This window comes from Hetaerina americana, unplaced genomic scaffold, assembly GCF_022747635.1.
Source record: "Hetaerina americana unplaced genomic scaffold, ioHetAmer1.1.p SCAF_9, whole genome shotgun sequence".
Taxonomy (NCBI): domain Eukaryota; kingdom Metazoa; phylum Arthropoda; class Insecta; order Odonata; family Calopterygidae; genus Hetaerina; species Hetaerina americana.
The window spans coordinates 66,132,748-66,151,198 of NW_027287538.1; the positions used below are offsets into that span (position 1 = coordinate 66,132,748).

Sequence of the window (18,451 nt, forward strand, 5' to 3'; positions counted from 1 at the left end):
TTTACGGTATGTACGAGAGCTAGGGTTCAATAAAAAATGTTTACGTCATAATTTACCACTTTTCAAAAAAAATAATTCATGGAAAGGAATCAATATAGTGAAGGAGGTTTATCTTGAATGAATGAATCAACATGAACAATTGAATATCAATAAGTATAATTGAGAAAAATATTACTTGGTGATAGGATAGCGGAGCCACTTAAAGGCGGACGTAAAAGGATTTTTAAGGCGAAATATACGTAGTTCTTGCCACGCAGGTACCATAATTCACATCATGACTATTCTCAGAGAGTGCATGCATTTTGTATTGGGCTTGCCTCACTCGACTGCATACGATCGAACAATTTACCATCGTTTAGATGACTCATCTCTTTGGACAATGAGCCAAGGATCATTACAAGTAAAAAACATTCTTTTGTTGAAAAAAAACCTTTTCACTAAATTAGCAATGTATCCATCAGGAATCGTCTGAGATATATTAAGTGTACAAAATAAATGTCTACTGACTTTGCTATTAATTCTATCATTGCAGTGAAATCAGATGATCGGAACGCATTTTCCCTTTGTTACTTCTTTAAAAACAATTAAGCATCCCTCTTCCAAAATTCACAATTTAAATTTTTGACAGCCGTTCTCTCGTTCGAGACATGTCCCCGCCTTTCGACCGATTTACTTTCATTTATGCGAAAGTCTACAAGGGAAAAGGAAATCCCTTGACTCCTTTTGTGGGACGCTACTCCAAATGTGTCGCAACAAGGGTTCAGCCGCAGGTGGGAGAGGGATTTGAGAGAGTGGCGGGGGTGGGAGGCGGGTGATACTTCTCTTTTTACGTAATCTAAAAAAAGAAACGATGACTTGAATAATATTCGGGGCCGAAACAACGGAAGGGAGGAGTTGTGAGAAAAAAATCGCGGGGGGGGGGGGGAAAGGGGGGGGTGAGTGCGGGACGCGGGCGTGATCATTGTGAGAGCACCGCACCTTCCGACGTTTCCTTCCGGCACGAAGCGGAACCCCGGCCGGGGTCGGACCTCGGAGGGGAATAAGGATCATGAAAAAAATATATATGACAATGCTCAGATTTTTACACCCGGCACGTACGTATCGCTCGTAATATCACGTGTCGCGAAATGTCCGCTCTCTCTCTTTCATCTTCCACATACCACACCTCCTTTATTCCCATCACGGCACAACAATCTAAAAAAAATGAAATATTATCAAACGCTAGTGAGAGAAAAAGTGTGAGAGAGAGGGACTAAAAACTAGGTGTACGTCACTCCGTTGCTCCCTCTCCCTCTCGTTATGAAAACCCGACGGTGGAGGAGAAAGGGAGGGGAGGGATACTATATTTAAAAAAAAATACAATTTGAAAGCGGGGTGGGTGAGTGGAGTGGGTGGTGCCACAAAGGAGGAGAGGGGTGTGTTGTGTATGGCAACAATGATGGTCGAGGGGGAGGGAGGGGATTGCGACGCCGGGGAGTGGGGCGAAGTGAAAGGGCGCGAGAGACAGAGGAGGGGTGTGTCGTGTGAGGGGGTGTCGCAGGGGACGGGCGAGTCGGGAGTCCCGGGGTAACAAAGGCACTCTCCTCACTCCCCCCACCCGGCCCCTCTCCCGCACCCCCACGCCCCCAGTGCGGCGAGGGCGAAAGGGACTGACGTCACCTCATTATAACACCAGGGAGGACGGCTAATCCAGGGGAGCCTCTCCACCCCTTGCCTTCAAACACCCCTTGCCTTCCACCCCCCCCCTGCCCCCACCGGAACCGAACATCACACAGCCCAGACGCGAATGGTGTATCGTCAGACGGCGGCGGGGGGGGGGGTGAATGGGCGCCTAGGGTGAGGGGGGGATGGTGGGAGCTTGAATCCGAGAGGGTAATCCCACTATACACACCCCGTGATGCTCCGGCTCGAACAAAAACTCAAAAGAAAGGCACCAACCCCTCCGTCCGCCACCCTCGACTTTATTCCCGATTTCGCCATTTTTATTTCCTCATCCGCTTTCATACATATATACATATATATATTTTTTAAATCCTCGGATTTGTGACACGACTTGTGGCGATTATCACACCATTACACTTTCCCCGAATTGAATCTCCACGCCTTGTTTTTTTTCCTTTCCTTCCGCCCTCTTCTCGTCCATTTTTCTTTCTCCTTTCCGTCCTTGCCCCCTTCCTACCCCTCCCTCTCTCCTCCCCTTCTCCCTCTCCTCCCCTTCCCTCCCACCTAGGGTTTATGCGAGAGGAAGGAAATAATAAAAAAAAGACACAAATTAAACGTGGGAACCCCTTCTCGTCGTCACCACCGTCGCGGGCGGCGAAAGGGGGCGAGATCTTTTCAACTTTCCTCGTTCGTTGTTTTCCGCTGCTGCTCTGGGGTGTTTTTATTTTTCGTCGCCATCATCATCAACATCATCATCATAGCAACCGCGTGCTCCGCGGACCGTGGTCTCAAATCATCTCCGAGTCAAAGGACGAGATTCACGAGCGGGAGGGAGGGAGTGGGGGAACGTGCTGGAAAGACAGAATGGCGATCTTTACATGCTCCACTCTCTCCTCCGCTGCTCCCTAAAATATCTCCGTTTATTTTTTTTCACCCCACTCCTTTCGGCGAGATTTGAATCTGATTTGTTTGTTTATTCATCATTTTTATCCTTTTGGATTATGCATGCGCGTTTGCTCTAGAAAGCGAGTCATTTTGCATCCCTTAACCGTCGCGGACTTCATCCCCTTCCTATCATCCCCTCCCCCGCTCGGATTACGACCCTTTCTTGCTCCGAAAATGTTGGCGAGAATTAATCGACGGGACACGGACATACACGCCAGTTATCACTTGTCGTACCATACACCTGAAGTTATGAATGAATGTGCGTTTGTTCGTGGTTAACTCTCGTATTCCTCAACGACAGAAACCGACCCCAACAAAGAAAAGAAATGTGAATTTCCGAAAGGAAACCAAAAAGAAATCCTTTCGCTAAATATTACACGCTCGAGGCTCCCTTGCGCTCGCCGCATGTCTCTCCTCCCGGCCCTCTCTTTGCAAGGAACAATGCGTTGACTGAAACGCTATTGGATTGAATTAATATTCCTTGAACTCATTCGTTGCCGAGTCAGGCTTTTCATTCATTTATTCTCTAATTTATTTTCAACGATGGAATATATTTCGTTTAAAACAACTGATGCGTTACCGTGTGAGGAGTAATTGACATAAAAATTACTGTTTCAGCCCCAAGCTTAAGTTCATTAAAGGTAAAAACAAGAGTTTTAAACTGAGATGGTGCGGTGGCCAACTCCGCTTCTTAGTTATCATCTCAGGATGTGGGGAAAACGTATTTGAGTGAGCAGGATTGCTTTTATAAGTTGTGGCCAGCTGTAACTTGTGAAAAATTTGTACATTTTATGTAATAATTGTTATAAAGTCAGAAAATAGTAATATTACCCTGTGAGATATAGGCAAAAATGGCTACTCGAATAAAAGGAAGTAAAAATAATGACCAATGTTGAATATTCTGGCCGAGCGCTTTTCTTTCAAACTATGAATATCATTTCCAGTGCATGACCAAAGACGTAAGTACAATTTAAATATACCAAGTATAATTTCCTAAGTATTTTTTCAAATGGTCATTTATAATCATTTTAAGATCACAACCAGTATTAATCTAGTTTTTTTCAAACTGCGTATTTCTCCTAATGTTAAAGTTATTACTCTAGTAAAGTCTCAATAAGGGATTAAAATTTTGTTTTATCGAGAATCTATATTCGAATTACTTAATTCATATTTTGAGACGTAATATTAATATAACTAAGAATCTTCCTCAATGCTCCAATTTAATTTCAGTGGGCATTTTTTTCCCGTGAATCCCAGATCCAAAAGCAGAACACTACGTCCTGAGTGACGTGAAGTGATTTTTGCATCTTCAGCAGGTTGCTTCGTTGGTAGGTAACGGGGACGTTTCGAAGTACGTTCTCTCTCTCTCTGTCGAGTCGCCACGGCTTACCTGCGTGGGCGTGAGATGGATTAAGCTGGCCAAGTGCTCCCTTTCCGGAGCAGACAGGTACTTTTGCTGCTTGAATCGTCTTTCCAACTCGTACACCTGAGGATAAAAAAAGTGAAGGCAAAGCATTAGTGCATTATTTTCAGAGAAGTGGTTGGCGTACCTTCATTTAAGCTCCCGTGGTTTGGGGGAACGAGGGCTTTAAGTAGCAAGGAGGCGCGAAGCAAGATGTGAGCGTTAAACAGCGATGGATATTTTACACCGGGGTATTTTTTTTAGCCATACGGTGATGGTAAAAAATAGGTTTTCGATTGACCCAGCATTTACAAGCATCCTCTAACACAACTATAACTATGCTAAAATCACATATTGCAAGCAACCATTTTTATCCTTCACATTCCTTATGGCATTCAATTACCTTATCTTTTCCTCCCTCTTCCTCGCCTACTCAGGATTTTTCTCTGTATCATAGACCAAAATTCTATTACCACTCAATCACACCTGCATCCGATTTTTCTGTGTTATTTTTTTGACTCTTCAAAAAAACCGTAGTGAATCGAAGGTCACATTGCAGATTATATCCCTTGCATACATTTGAAATAGGTCTCTTTAGCAATGGCGTTGAAAATGTATTATTAATCTTACTCTGCTAACGGTAGGAGTGATGATTAAAATAAAATTGGAGAGAACAAGTATAGAATTGAGAGATTTGGGATATCATATTCCCCACAAACGACGAGTAATCAGAATAAATATATCCGATTGTGCTAGGGGAGAAAAAGTAATTTATTTATTCATTTTAAGGAGCCTATTGTACTGCCATTATCCCATCTAGCCTTAGCTATTGTCGTTCTTGTTACTAACAGCTCCTCTCTAGTGCTATTTGAAGTATATCTAGCTTTGATATCGAAGTGCATATAACTATAGTTATCGGGCTCTAATTTATTTGAAATAACGTATGCATGTATTGAAAATTAAGTTTTGATGTTGTATGCTTGGTGTTGCATCGTATCCGAGAGTTGGCTGGAAGGATGCCATTTAGAAGTAGGAGTACAAGTAAAAGGGTTACCCAATTTTAATTTGTAAAATTATATAAAGATATTTGAAAATATAATGGCATTTATAAAATTATTTGTGCTGAAACGTTCAATCAAGACGTCGGGTTTCAGTTACTACCAGAAGTTCTCCGTACTATCATTTCAAAAATTATTATTTATTTGTGATGGGATTGATTGAAAAAGCCCTCTGAGTGAAAGCTCGTAAAACATTAAATGCTTTGCTTATCTAATATCAACGGTGATAATCCTCTGCTGTTAAAAATTATGCGTTGGTTAGAAAAAAAATATGAAAAGCAAGGTAAATAAAATATGATTAGAAACTAGCTTGGAACATTTTTTTAATTTATAGATTTGAGTTCATATTGAATTAAAATAAATCCAGCAGTTTGGTGCTCGAATTCCGTTTGAAAAACGGCAATCGAACAGAAAGTGAGAGAAGTAGATGTTCCATGTTTAGATTTATGTGTTTATTTTTCCGTAAACACGTAATTACAACAGTAACTGAACATTCCTCGCCCCGCAATTTTTTAAACTACAATCTCATTTTTCATCCCTTTTCGTTCTTGCCTCATTATGACTTACAGAAAATTGTATGTAGATATACATATGTACTTATATGAAACTCGGGTAAGTGCAAAATATTTCTGTGAATCGATGAGTCAGTGAGATGCATAAGGGTCGAATAGAGAATACTCAACTATTAAAAAATCTTCCATTTCAATGATGAAATTTAATCGAGATATTTTTCAAGAGCTTGCATACTAAGTTTCTGGGGGAATCAGCCTCTAATCTCTGACATTTATTTTACACGATAAATGAAACTTCATTACCATTAAACAGACGATAAATGAAACTTCATTACCATTAAACAGTTTCCTGTGAAGCGTGGCGCTTTCATTATCTGTTGCCATATACATGAGCATCCTTAAGCTTTCCAGTCGGTATGTTAAAACCAAAATGGATGCTGCGTTTGAGAATTTACACTCACAGAAGCTGAATAAAACTGAAGAATCCCAAGAAACTGCGGGAGATGCTGCAGCAGTAACTTTTGACAAAGTCATCCGCTTATATACATTAAAATGCAACAATTTCAGAGTGTAAAAATCATCCGCTTGAACCGGGATTCGAACCCGGATGCCTCGATGTCCGGCCGAGTGCTTTAGCCAGTGAAGCTATCAAGGCGTCCTATTACCCTCCTTGAAGAATGCTCTCACTACAAGAAATGGACCTCATCTCAAAATTTGCGCATTGATACCGCTTTTTCTAATTTTCACTGGAACTTCATTGGTTTAGAGTTAAATTTTTGTCCTAATTAAACCGAAAAAAATCAATTACTTTTTTATTTAAAAATATTATTTTTATACTTTTTTATGTAATTATTGCTTTATTTCCGCCCCGTTCTTGGCTTCTTAAGCCTATCTGAGATGAACTATTTTAGGAGGTCATAGCAAATTCTGCGGAAGAAGTGTTCCATTTCTTACGTCACTTAATGAGCAAATCTAATTTTTACACATTTCTCTTCAACGGTCTACATTTTTTTCTTCTAGCTGGTTCAGCAATATTTCTTAATTTTTCTTTTAGAAATTGTATTTACACGTAATAAGTAAAAGAGTATACTTTTCTTCCCAGAAATGGGCAAGATACCTGCATGATTACATACTAAGGCGATTGTAATTACTCCTTACCGTTGCCTTAACGTGTCTCTTTTGAGCTATGAAAAGTCTAACTAGTTCCTTCGGGCCATCTTTCATAAGTGCCAGCACATACGAGTTCGTATAATTAGAAAATCGACAGGGACCAGCTTCTCATGCGTTCCGTCTGCATCTTATCTACGTGTCTTTTTTCCTATTTCCTCTCACCCCCTTCCTCGGCTAGCTTATATATGTACGTCTCACCCATGTCACCCTTCGGGCAGCCTAAGAACCATGCGGGTCATTATATTCAAATCGATGGGAACAAGAAGATTCGGCACATCTTCCTCCGCGTTATCTCTTTCGAGGGCCGAGGGGGCGTCGGGGCGGAAGGCCCGGGGGAGCGGTTTATGATGACGTGTCCTTCCAGCAGCCGTCCCCTCCCAAGCGCACGCCTCACGCAAGAAATCAATGTGATGTCACGAATTGATTCCATGCATTGTAAGTTGATGAAAACGAGAATTATAATTTCAAATACACTCCACGTAAGACTCTTTTATAACTCAAATTTGTCATGCATCGTCATAACCAACAGTTTTTGACTCGAATATTGGTTTCCTTCTTATGTTCGGTCTTCCATGGTAGCCTCTTTTATTTCTTCGTATTTCATTACTTTTGAATTTCTCTTATTTTTTTGACGCATTCCATTGATCTCTTTCTCTGAACTAGTTTACTATCCATTATTTCTTAGATATCACTCTCAGAAGACTTATAAAATTCGAAATGTCCATAAAATCTGTCTCTCCTACTCTGCCATATTTTCAAGAAACTTCTTACACTGTTCTTGGGAATGATGGCTCAATAGCTCCGTCATTGGTGCGAGCACAACTTAGTTCTACCGAGGCACGCGACACAAATTTCTCAAAGCTGGACTAAATGACACAAACTTCGTTTTAGCCGCCGCTACCGCAGCGGGAAAATCCAGCTCATAGTTAGCAATTAGAAATAAATCATTATATTGAGAATAAAGACTGGAATTGCCAATGTTTGTCCATTTCAAATGTAGTGATACTCCACGTAAGTAGTTTGTATAGTTTCTCCAACAAAAATGACGAACAACGAAAAGAATATGAAAATTTAGTCTGGGGAAACTTGCGAAATTTAGTAAAATAGGCAAATTTTCTAGGAATATGGGCTTAATACGCGTCAGGGGGGTTCATTTTAACGTGAGGGATGGTGGCACGCGTCGTAGCCAAGGGGATGGAAAAAACGATGAGCACGTCATATTTGAAGTGCCATATTGGCTCCTTTTCCCTATTCATATGCATGCTAAAATTGACCTAGATTATGAAGACGAATAATCCCCGGCATTATTACATTTCGTGCGGAAGGGAAGGACAGCAGATTCAGTCATTCCGAACTCAGCTCGGAAATTATCGTGTGTTGTGGACCAGTCAAGTGGATATTATGAGAAAAAAATCATCAATTTACGTGAAATATAACCCTCGATTCTTTCACAAAATCCCAACGGGCAGGTAACTTTATGAAAGCTGTCCCTCATCAAAATCGCTTATGGAATGGTGAGGATTATTGACTGATTTCCGTAAAAGACCTCCAGCGGCGAGGAGAAAAACGTGAGATGCAGTTAGTCAATGGAGAACCGAAGATATATCAATGATGCTATTCCTTAGTCTCTAACTTTATGTCTAAAATGTTTCAATTTTTAATTTTATTTTATTGTTCTAAAATATGAGGATTTTGCCATAATATGCCATTAGGCCATATTTTTATAATTTTGCCATGCCATTTAGAAGGAGGAGAAGATAAAGATTTTCAAAATAATTTTTTGGGTGATGAAATGCCTCCTCTTTGCTAAATACCAGTTAATAAATTTCAGATTATGTAGATTAAACAAGAAATATCGAACCCAGTAGGAAGTTGATATTTGCTAAGCAATGATTGCGTCAATTTAAATGAATTATTATACATCACCCACATTTAAAATAACGACAAAATATCCAAGGGTAATCTCCATGTATCCCAAAATAAATTATAGTAGTCGGATAAATATTACAAATGTTTACTGTGCAGAAGAAAAAATTGTTTCAAATTTTTTTCATCATGACATATGCAAACTTTTCTAAAATTTACTTATGCTTATTAAGTTCACTATTTCATGTGACCTACTCGTTTACTAGAAATTTTCCTCGTCTTTGTACAAATAAGATCGGAACTAGAAGATCATTCTATCGTGCCCATATATATTAAATTATATTAAATGCATACTATCGTTTCCGTTTGTTAGGGGCAATTAACGTCTTAATCCGGGATCCTAAAATTCTGAGCGTAATTGCTTATTAGGCAAAACAACTATCCGTGATGTGAATAACGCAGTGACTGAGATACAAATCTCAGTCACTGCGTTGAAATTTTTGATCCATTAGATTTGGTTGTGACCATAAATTTTACGAGAGGCGTAGAAGTGCCCTGCTGGCCACAGTTCGAGTATTCGGCGTTGGGGGATTCCAAACGTGACGTGCAACTTTAAAAATTAAGCTTTGTTTAATGTTGATTACCAAATACGTAATACTTGGAATATTTCAAATATATTCAGCTAAAGTCGACCACAGGTATGTTCACCGCGTCATCGAAGTGTCTATGTCTCTACGTATGCGAGACGAGCCGCTAGTTACAAAAAAAAACAATGCAAAAATGGCAAAACACTGAGCCAATTAGGATAAAAAATTCAATTTCCCTTAACGTGGTCTTTTGCAGTTATTCTGATCTATTGTCCTTTCCAGAATACCTGGAATCGCAGAAGGCAATGGCATAAGATATAAGCAAAAAAAGGCAAGAGACTTAATAATACGCAAGAAGTTCACTCCAGCCAGGTACTAAATTTATTATTGTTAATATAACCATTCTTAAGGTCCATTCATTTCATCGTTATTTGATTAAGCCTTTCTTTAAACTTTTTACTCGCAACTGAATTATTCTCTTGGGTAAAATTGTTTCATAAGCTAATATAAATAAATCCTTGGATATCGCATCGACAATTATGTAAAATACGATGGACGGAGCGAATAAGAAGAAAATAATAACTAATGAATTAAACAAACGTTATCCTGGACATCACGTACAGCTCAATACAAGCAGTGGGCAACAACGGCCAGCCGTATTTAGAGGAAAATATATTTGAATTACTTGATCTCTTAAGAATATATGCTAAAGCAAGTTGAAAAGCTCCCTTTTCATTAGCGTCATTAGAAATTTGAAAGAAGGCAAAAAGAAAAAAACCTGGGAGGAGATAAAATTAAACACCCTTAGTAATGTCGTCAGAAAAGAAAATCTTTCTCATAACTACTTGGGATGTTAAATTGTGATCTCAAGGGTAGTTTGAGCTTTTTATGCGCCCCTTTAAGTTTAAGGGTGAAACAGGAGGATCGGTAGGGTACGTGTAGATAGAGGTTTAGAGGGTACATTTTCCTCTGAGGAGAGTCACTGCAGTAGATTTAAACAAGTTTTCTTTGCACGGCAGCACCTTTGACCCATTGGGACTTAGCAATCAATTCGTCTCCGGGATGGACTGCCTCCCTATGGTGATCGCGCATCATAGGAGACGGTCCGAGAAAGAAATGGAAAATCGGAGGCAGGAAGAGTGGAGCGAACGGGCTGTGGGAGGCGGAAGAGAATGGAGTGGAGGGGGAGGGGGCGCGGGTGGGTGGTCGGCGGTTGGGGAGGCGAGGGTTGAAAGAAGGAGAGAAAGGGGAGGGGGGAGAGAGAGACAGATGACTGCGATGCCGCGCCGTTGATTGTCTCCCCAGCCGCGAGGGGGACAAAAGAGTCCAACCCGAACCCACCCACCCCCCGCCTTTCCCTCCCACCTCTCCCTCCCCCTTGCCTCTCCGAGCGCACCAGCAGGCCGACTCGCTTCAAAATGGCCGCGGGCTCCCAAACGTGATAGGCCACGGTTTAACCGGAAGTATGCGTCATTCTCTTTCACTCGCCCTCCCCGACCGACCATCCCCGAAACCTCCCACACACACAGACACACACACACACACACCCTCCCACCCACCCCCAACCCCGCACCACGACCGAGACGCTTCTCCTCCGCCCATTCTCCCAACCTCCTCCACTGGGTTCCCTCTTCCCTCTCGGTCCCCTGCCCCCGCCAGATCTCCAAAAAAATAGATCGCCCCGCGCTGGCTTGAGCGAGAGAGAGAGAGAAAAATGGATCCCCATGCATGAGAACTCCCTTCCCCCATTGCAAATGCTTCGTCAGGATTTCGCCGAAACATTTCATCCTTCTTTTAAGTAATTGTGTTGGTTTCCATCGGTCCGACCGTCTCAGTAGGGGCCGAGGTACGTTTTCTGAGACTATAGTAAGAGACGCAGGTATGAAGTTTTAGAAAATAGATACATTATGAAAACTAGTGTAATCCTTTTGGGCTCCGCGTACGACTTAGGTTAGAATCGTCCCCGACTGAACCTTTTTTCCTTCTTGCGAGCGGCTGCCTGAGAAACGGAATTAGTCAATAGTAGTTGATTTTTAGTAGCTCAAATTATGACTAAATGTTGGCGATTCAAATAGTCCATGGCCACAAAATAGTCTAGGATCTAGGGTATATTAATATTGACGTCAAATTAGGTAATTCATCATGTAATAACTATTTTTTCGGCTAAAGACAAGTGCGAAGAAAAAGGTCTTAAGCCATTATTCCACATGCCCGTAAAAATAACCGAGAAACATGGACGCGGGGGTGGAATGCGATATTATCTTCTCAGCTTTAAATTAAATTCTAGCTTCGCTTTCTTCGTGGAAACATTTATGCGCCCAATTATTTTATTTCTCATTTTTAATGAACGTGATGTAACTCTCAAGGAACTGGAATCCAGATGCAAATCCAGGAAAGGCTTTTCTTGGCTCTGAAAGATTTACACTGTTGATTTGGAGATGTGCAAGAATCATATTTTATTGCTTATTAAAAACTATTGTTATTATACATTAATACATGTGGATAGGAGTATATTTATTATTGATTTAATTCCATATCTTGTCCATTAATATTAAAATTTAAAAACGAATAATTCATAAACTGTATTTATATTTCGAACCGTGGACATGAGTAAATAGTTTTCTTCATATCGAAGTACTAGTAATTTTCGTGAAGTGATGATAAAGAAAGTAAGAAAATCAGGATTATTTGAAATATTATTAAAATGTTATTATCGTTTAGTGTAAATGTGAAAGAAACCTTTTATTTGAAATGTCTCTCTCCAGTTCCCTTATATTTCGTATATCGTTAAAATTCGATCAAACAATGGGATGGTGTGGCGCAGCATTATTAAAACTGAAACCCCTTGAACTAACTATTCATTTCCTTCGCGGAAGTGGGAAAGTAGACTCAGCACACTATCCCCTAAAAAACCATAAATGTCACTGTCATATAAAAAATGAAGATTACTCGTAATTCTCCGCATTATTCGAGCAGCATCTATATTCGCAATTCCTCCAGTCGTGTTCGATTATAATTCTCTCTTATGTATTTCCCCCTTAACCCTAAGGTGGCAGAGCAATGTGGCATAGAAATTTGGTTGGCGGCGTTCCTTACTTTAATCGGAACGCTTCGCGTTGTCAGAGACCTGAGTAGTTGGAGAGATCTTCTTGAAGGCAGGATCATTTGTTTTTTTTATCAATCAGCTCCACGTTTAGGGGTGTGGCCTTATTTGAATGATGTTTAACGGCAATGAATAACCTTAAAATATTATATAAAGTTTAATACATAAAAAAACATCAAACGAAACACGCTATCGTAGGTTGGCACTTGTGATGCACGCAAGCATCAACTCCTTTCCCTATATAACAAGGATTAAAATATTAATTTCGATGCATGCATATTTCACAATTGTATGGATATGTTGTTAAATTAATGCCCTTAATTCCAAGCAATGATGTGTACGACTAAGCGCAAAAACTAGTGATATGGATGTATTATCAAAAAAGTTATTAAGGGGTTAGATTAGGTATCGGGACCAGTGCTGTTTTATTGTTACTGTGCGCAGTGTTCCCAGGAAAAATTAGTCTTCAAATATAAAAAATCTGGCATGTACTCGTATTTCTCTTTAAGCATTTCGTATTCAATTTTTCATTCAATCGCGAAATGGGCTTCTTGAATACAGGTTGAAATTATCTGCTCTAAATATTTTCCCTGATGTTAACCTGTCGCTACACCATTTATTTCATGACTACCGGTCCAACGCCGTTTCGACACTTTTCATTTTATCCTTACAATTTTTAGCGGACGATATATTGGTTGGCCTCTTTGGAAAAATGGTTACGTCGCGGAAGAATTTTTCCTAATCAGTATGTAACTTATTATATTAGTAATGATTGAGGTAATTATAGACCCTGCCTCTCTTATCTTAATAGGCGCAGCCGTGGTTTTGATTTTGATGTGGTTTGATTGCGTTATTCTCTTTTTGTCAATTAATTTGTGGTTTTCGGTTATTACTTTTGTGTGTTTAGAACCCCCTTGGCAATATTTTAGCTTGATGCCGTGCAAAATCTCTTCGGTACCACTCATCTGCGAATCATGCGTCTATCAGAGCCAATGCAATAAGTCCACGTTGAGGTTTGGACCATTCATATTGAAAAACTGTAGGATTGTATGGAAAACATTCAGGTCGCACTGAAAGATTCAGTCACTTATTTTCTGATATACAGCGAAGGAGTTTTGTTTAGGGTCCGAGATAAACGATGACACGCAGGGTAAAATAATAGCGTTTGACAGAAAATGACGAGCTTTATTCAACTTGTTGCGAAGGATTATCGTTTCGTCAGAAGTCGGAATTACTTTGATCGGAGTACTTACCCCCAGGGCTGTTCGAGGCAAGGGAGTTTCCCCAGTCACCCCTCCTACCGCCTCCGTTCTCTAATCCACACTCACAACACAATCTCCCACCAGCACCACTGCCGCGCCGCCCCCTTCCGGCGTAATGTTATCAAGTCCTCCCTCCCACCCTTCATTATCCCTCCATCCTGTTCCCATGCACATAACACGCGTGCAACGCTCGCATGGAGGCAAAAAAATCCCTGCTCACACATCTTGTTCCGCCCTCATGGGCCACAATTGGCTTCCTTCGAGCCCCACGCCACGGTCTCCCCCTTCACTCGACGCTTCCCTCCCCCCCTCCAAAAGCTTCCGCCGCCCCTCCTCCTCCCCCCCCCCCGCAATCCCTACACTGCTCATTCAAATCCCGTCCCCTCCCTCTTTCCCATCGCACCACTTCTTCTTCTCACGTGTCGTCCCTCCTTCTCATTCCCTCGCCCCTTCGTTTTAATGCGTTAGTTGGAAGAATCGTCGAAAACCTATCTTGGCCGGTGGACTATTCTTCATGATAACATGTGAAAACTCTAATGTGTGAAGCGTAGTGTTTTACGTCTTGGTAGTTTAGTCTTCGAGGAAATAGAATAAGCCTAAGTTTCGAGGTTTTTGATATTTTGGTGTGGAAGACGATTTCAAAAGTGAAATGGACGTGAAAAAAACAAACGGAGATTTTAATAGGCGTGGTGTCGTAGGAGGAAGGATTATTGGTATAAATTGAATGAATGACGGAAAAGTGAATGCAGGACATATTGAGTGGCAATAAACTACTGAAGCCCGAGATAAATAGGAGGGAGAAGGTTGGTTAAGTGCTGCAAAGTCAGGAAAAGAATAGGCACATTGGACGGAACCAAAGGAGGCGTAAAATATGTGGAGTTGGAGAGTGATATATTGTAATATAGGGTGTCACAGCATTTTTTTAATGACAGGTTAAGTGGGAATAGAAGTCTAGCGGTTTTTAGTCTTCGACCTATGACGAACCTCGCTCACTTGCTGAAAATTCTTAGTAATAAATATATGAAATAGTTTCCACCCGAAGGCAATGATTCGCACGGCAGGTTTAACATTCGGTTAAGCCCTGAATACATAAAGCGACGTGCCATTTCCCATAATTTTACAAAAGGCGCAATTAAAATTTACAAAAATAACTCAATTTAAAACAATGATTAATGGTTTCTGGCGTAACTTTATGGAACCGATTCATTATAAATAAATGAAAGGACTAACTTTGTAGTTCCACACGAAAACGATTTATTCACACGACCCAGGTTTCGAAGTAAAACTTCATCATCAGGTGAAAGTCAGATTAGTTCCTACGCTATTATCTTCCTTCGTGAAAAAGGAATAAAATAAATTCCCTTATTAGAGAAAAAGGGTTTTAAAAATGGAAATGCTCATCACTAATTCTATTTATAATTTTATGAATAGCTTATATAGATCACGGCTTTTGACCATAGTTCCGTACTTGTGACGGGTTCATCTAATACTTTCATAAACCCGGGAACCTATGTTTTCATATTTTAAGAGTGTGTTGATTGTGTGTGACTTCCCCCTGTGTAAGACCAAAATTATGATCGGAAGAGGATGAAGTACCAACGTGGTCCTCGATAAGATAATACTGTTGGTAGCACAAATTCCCTCCTCAAAGGGGTAAAGGTTAATTGAGAATCATAAATTCATTTTATTTGCAATGGTAGGAACTACATAAAATTCTGTTCCTCTCTCGCTGGTACTTTTAATGGCGAAACTGGGTTCATTGCTATGCATGAAAATCTAATATTAAGGAGTGAAAACCTTTAAACCAATATATTGAATCACGGAGCTGTTCAATTAACTGTGGTAATACGGCAGACAAATGAACACATTTGCCGATAGCAGTTGGTGCAGTTTTATTTATTCAGTCGAAGCTACAAATTCCGACCCCGGTGGTGGCGGGGTAACGTCCTCTTCTGCCAATCCAAGGGTCGCGGGTTCGATTCCCGCCTGGGTGGGTTTTCCTTCACCTAGGGCTTGGGTGTTTGTAAATGTGACCATTGTTAATAGTCCGATGTAAAGGCCAAAATGTGCTGTTTTCGAACTAATGCTGAATAAATAAATAAATTATGCATTTAAAAAAAGACGTGAGGGAAATATGCGTGACTTCCCAACAGCTAAGTTAAGTCCGATTGCAATTGCCCATTTCACACTTCCGGATACTGTTTTCCCTTAGCTGTGCGTCGTGTCATAAGGCGACGCAAAAATTCCGCTTAGACGAAATACTGTTTGAAAAATTAGAACGTGCCACATTGTATTTGTGAAGAGAGATTTGAAGAGTAATGGGCTGAGTCCGACGTTTGCTTGTTTCTATCTTTCCCCTTCGTCTTATCCATCTCTCGCAATCATTCAAATCCTTTCAGCTCTGAGTCGACCATACAATGCCAGGGGTGACTAGCAGCCGCTCTCCCGCTACATTCATTACTTACAAATAAAAAACCTCGCACTACCGATCGCAGGAATTGCACTACATGTAATACCTCCCCGCCTAGCGTCGGCCATCTTCTCGGGCCACGCAAGCACGTCTTCCAGACGGATATGATGGCGAGGGAACCTCCGCCCTTCGTTGCCTTGAACATCGGCGTGGGAGTCGCTCTCCGAGGCGGACGATCAGCAAAGCGTGGGCGGGGGTGGTCGCGGGGTTGGCGAGTGGGCGAGGGGTAACAGGGGCGTTTGCGGATAACGACAGGGGGGTGGGGTACACCAGCAAGGAATCTCATGGGAAGGGGGAAGGGACGGAGAGAACCACTTCGAAGATGTCCAAGACACGAGGGCTGAGAAATGATCATCGCTCGCCCCATCAGCTCAGGCAGGCTGGAGTCTCACGCGACGGGCGCCTTCCTTATTTGCGACTTCTTCCCGAGTCTCCACCCTCTCCGTGCAATCCTCGACAATCCCCCTCAATCACCCGGCAGTTGCATCCGAATATCCCTCACACACGCAACCCCATCCCCCTAGTCCTCCCCACTCGCCCACCCAGCAGCCTTTCCCTTCCTCTCAGCCCGGCGTCGAGGAAGGGAGGACGAACCATCCGCTCTCCTCCCCCCGCATCATCCCCCTCTTGTGCCGGTACTATAACCACCCCTCGCCCCACCCCTGCCCCTACCCGAAACCGTCCACCCACTTCCTCTGTCCGGACTCCACCTCATCAGGCGAATTGTCATTAAGATCCATTCATTCCATGACTGGAGGCTGCTCCCGCCCCATTGGTCCGTCCTGTGCCGTGCCATGATCTCGCACTCCCCCATCCCCAGTCTCCGAATACACCCCCTGCCACCATCCCTGGAACACTCTCCCTCCACCTCCGGACCTTCCATTCACGGACCCTTCCTCCCTCCCTCAGCTCCCTCCCTCCACCTATCTCCCTCCAACCCCCTCTGCCCGTATCGCTGCTAGCTCGTGGTCGTCTTTCCCAGTTTTCCCCCTCTCCTTCCCGTCCCATAATGTGGTCGGGGGTTTTCCTCGGGGTCTCTCTCTCCTCTGAGGCCATCTCTCGCATCACCCACGGTTTCCCTCGCCGTCTTCCACGGCGGTCGGCCCGCCATCGTCTTGGAACGCAGACGAACCACACCGGGATTCGCCCCGCGCCTTCTTTCTCCACTACCAAACCCCCACGCCATCCTCACCACTGTCTCTCTCTCTCTCTATCTCTCTTGAACTAATATTCTCGAATCGCACGCCGCCGTCGCACGCTCGCACGTCGACTTTTTCGGCCGATGTGATGTAATTTCAGCGTCGAAAAATTGAATATCGAACCGTCGCACGCGGTACTTGAATGGATGACAACGTATCCAAGCCATAAATCCATGTAGCAACACAACAACAATGTCACAACTTTTTACCTCTCCCGTCTAGGTATACCAAGTTTTGATGAAAATACTTGGTGCTAAAAAGATGTTTGCCAGCACATTAAATTAAGCCTGAAAATTATTGTTTTATGATTCATTATAATGGATGATTCATTCATGAATTCCTTCTCTTCGAAAATTCATAGAAGAGTTTTATAGACCACAGTAATCATCCCGGTTCGTTAGGCGAGGGTTTACTTCGTCTAACACTGCCAACTCATCTGGAGGTGAGGGCTTGTTCCTTGTTCTCTCGCAGGAAGGCCTGATGTCTATTCAAAATACTAAACAGATTGGACGAAGCCGTGAAACTTTTCTCGGGCGAATATCGAAATACTCATGCTAAATCCTAGGATTGCTATATTTGTAACTACCTGCTTAAATCGCCTACTTAGTGGCCTACTTCTGCGTTTATTGTTCACGTTTACATTTTCTATTCAATAAGAGATATTGTCTCTCTAGCGTGTCTCATTCCAATATTTCTTTAAATTTTTTCTGGTTAAATATTCCTGCCAACTTTGTTTTCATCAACTCTGAATCAACTCAACTCTGAATATCCACACCAACAAAATTTATCATTTTTCAAAAATGTTTCTGGCCTTTTTTCCCTCTCTCCTCAACAAATAACATCCATAATCCGTCTTCACCGTACCTTATCTCTCCAATTTAATCTCCATCTGAATTTGAAAATCACCACGACACAATTACTCATCGTTCATTAGATGATCTCGTATACTCTATCGTTCTGAAGGATAATTAAGCGTATATCACTATGGTTTCACCGAGCAGTGCTGGCTGCATTAGGTTCTTTACAGACCGTTTTATGCGCTCTAAATAATTAATGGTTTACTCATTGGAAGCAGATATAAATTTTTGAAGAAATTGGAACATTGACGGATTCAAGTAAATAGATAAATCCCCCCCCTCCAGAGGGGCACCCGTGATTCTACAATGTTTGAATGAACGAGTAGAGCTCAAAAATTGTTTCAATAAAATTTTTAAA

At 41.8% G+C, this 18,451-nt stretch overlaps 1 protein-coding gene across 1 annotated transcript in view; it reads right to left on the bottom strand.

Annotated features, from left to right (window-relative positions):
* Nucleotides 1-18,451, bottom strand: part of LOC139698602 (homeobox protein vnd-like) — a 178,563-nt gene that overhangs the window by 66,962 nt on the left and 93,150 nt on the right. The window contains exon 4 of the mRNA XM_071597445.1: nucleotides 3,998-4,093. Within this exon, the coding sequence (XP_071453546.1) occupies nucleotides 3,998-4,093 (96 nt within the window). The remainder of the gene's footprint in view (nucleotides 1-3,997; nucleotides 4,094-18,451) is intronic.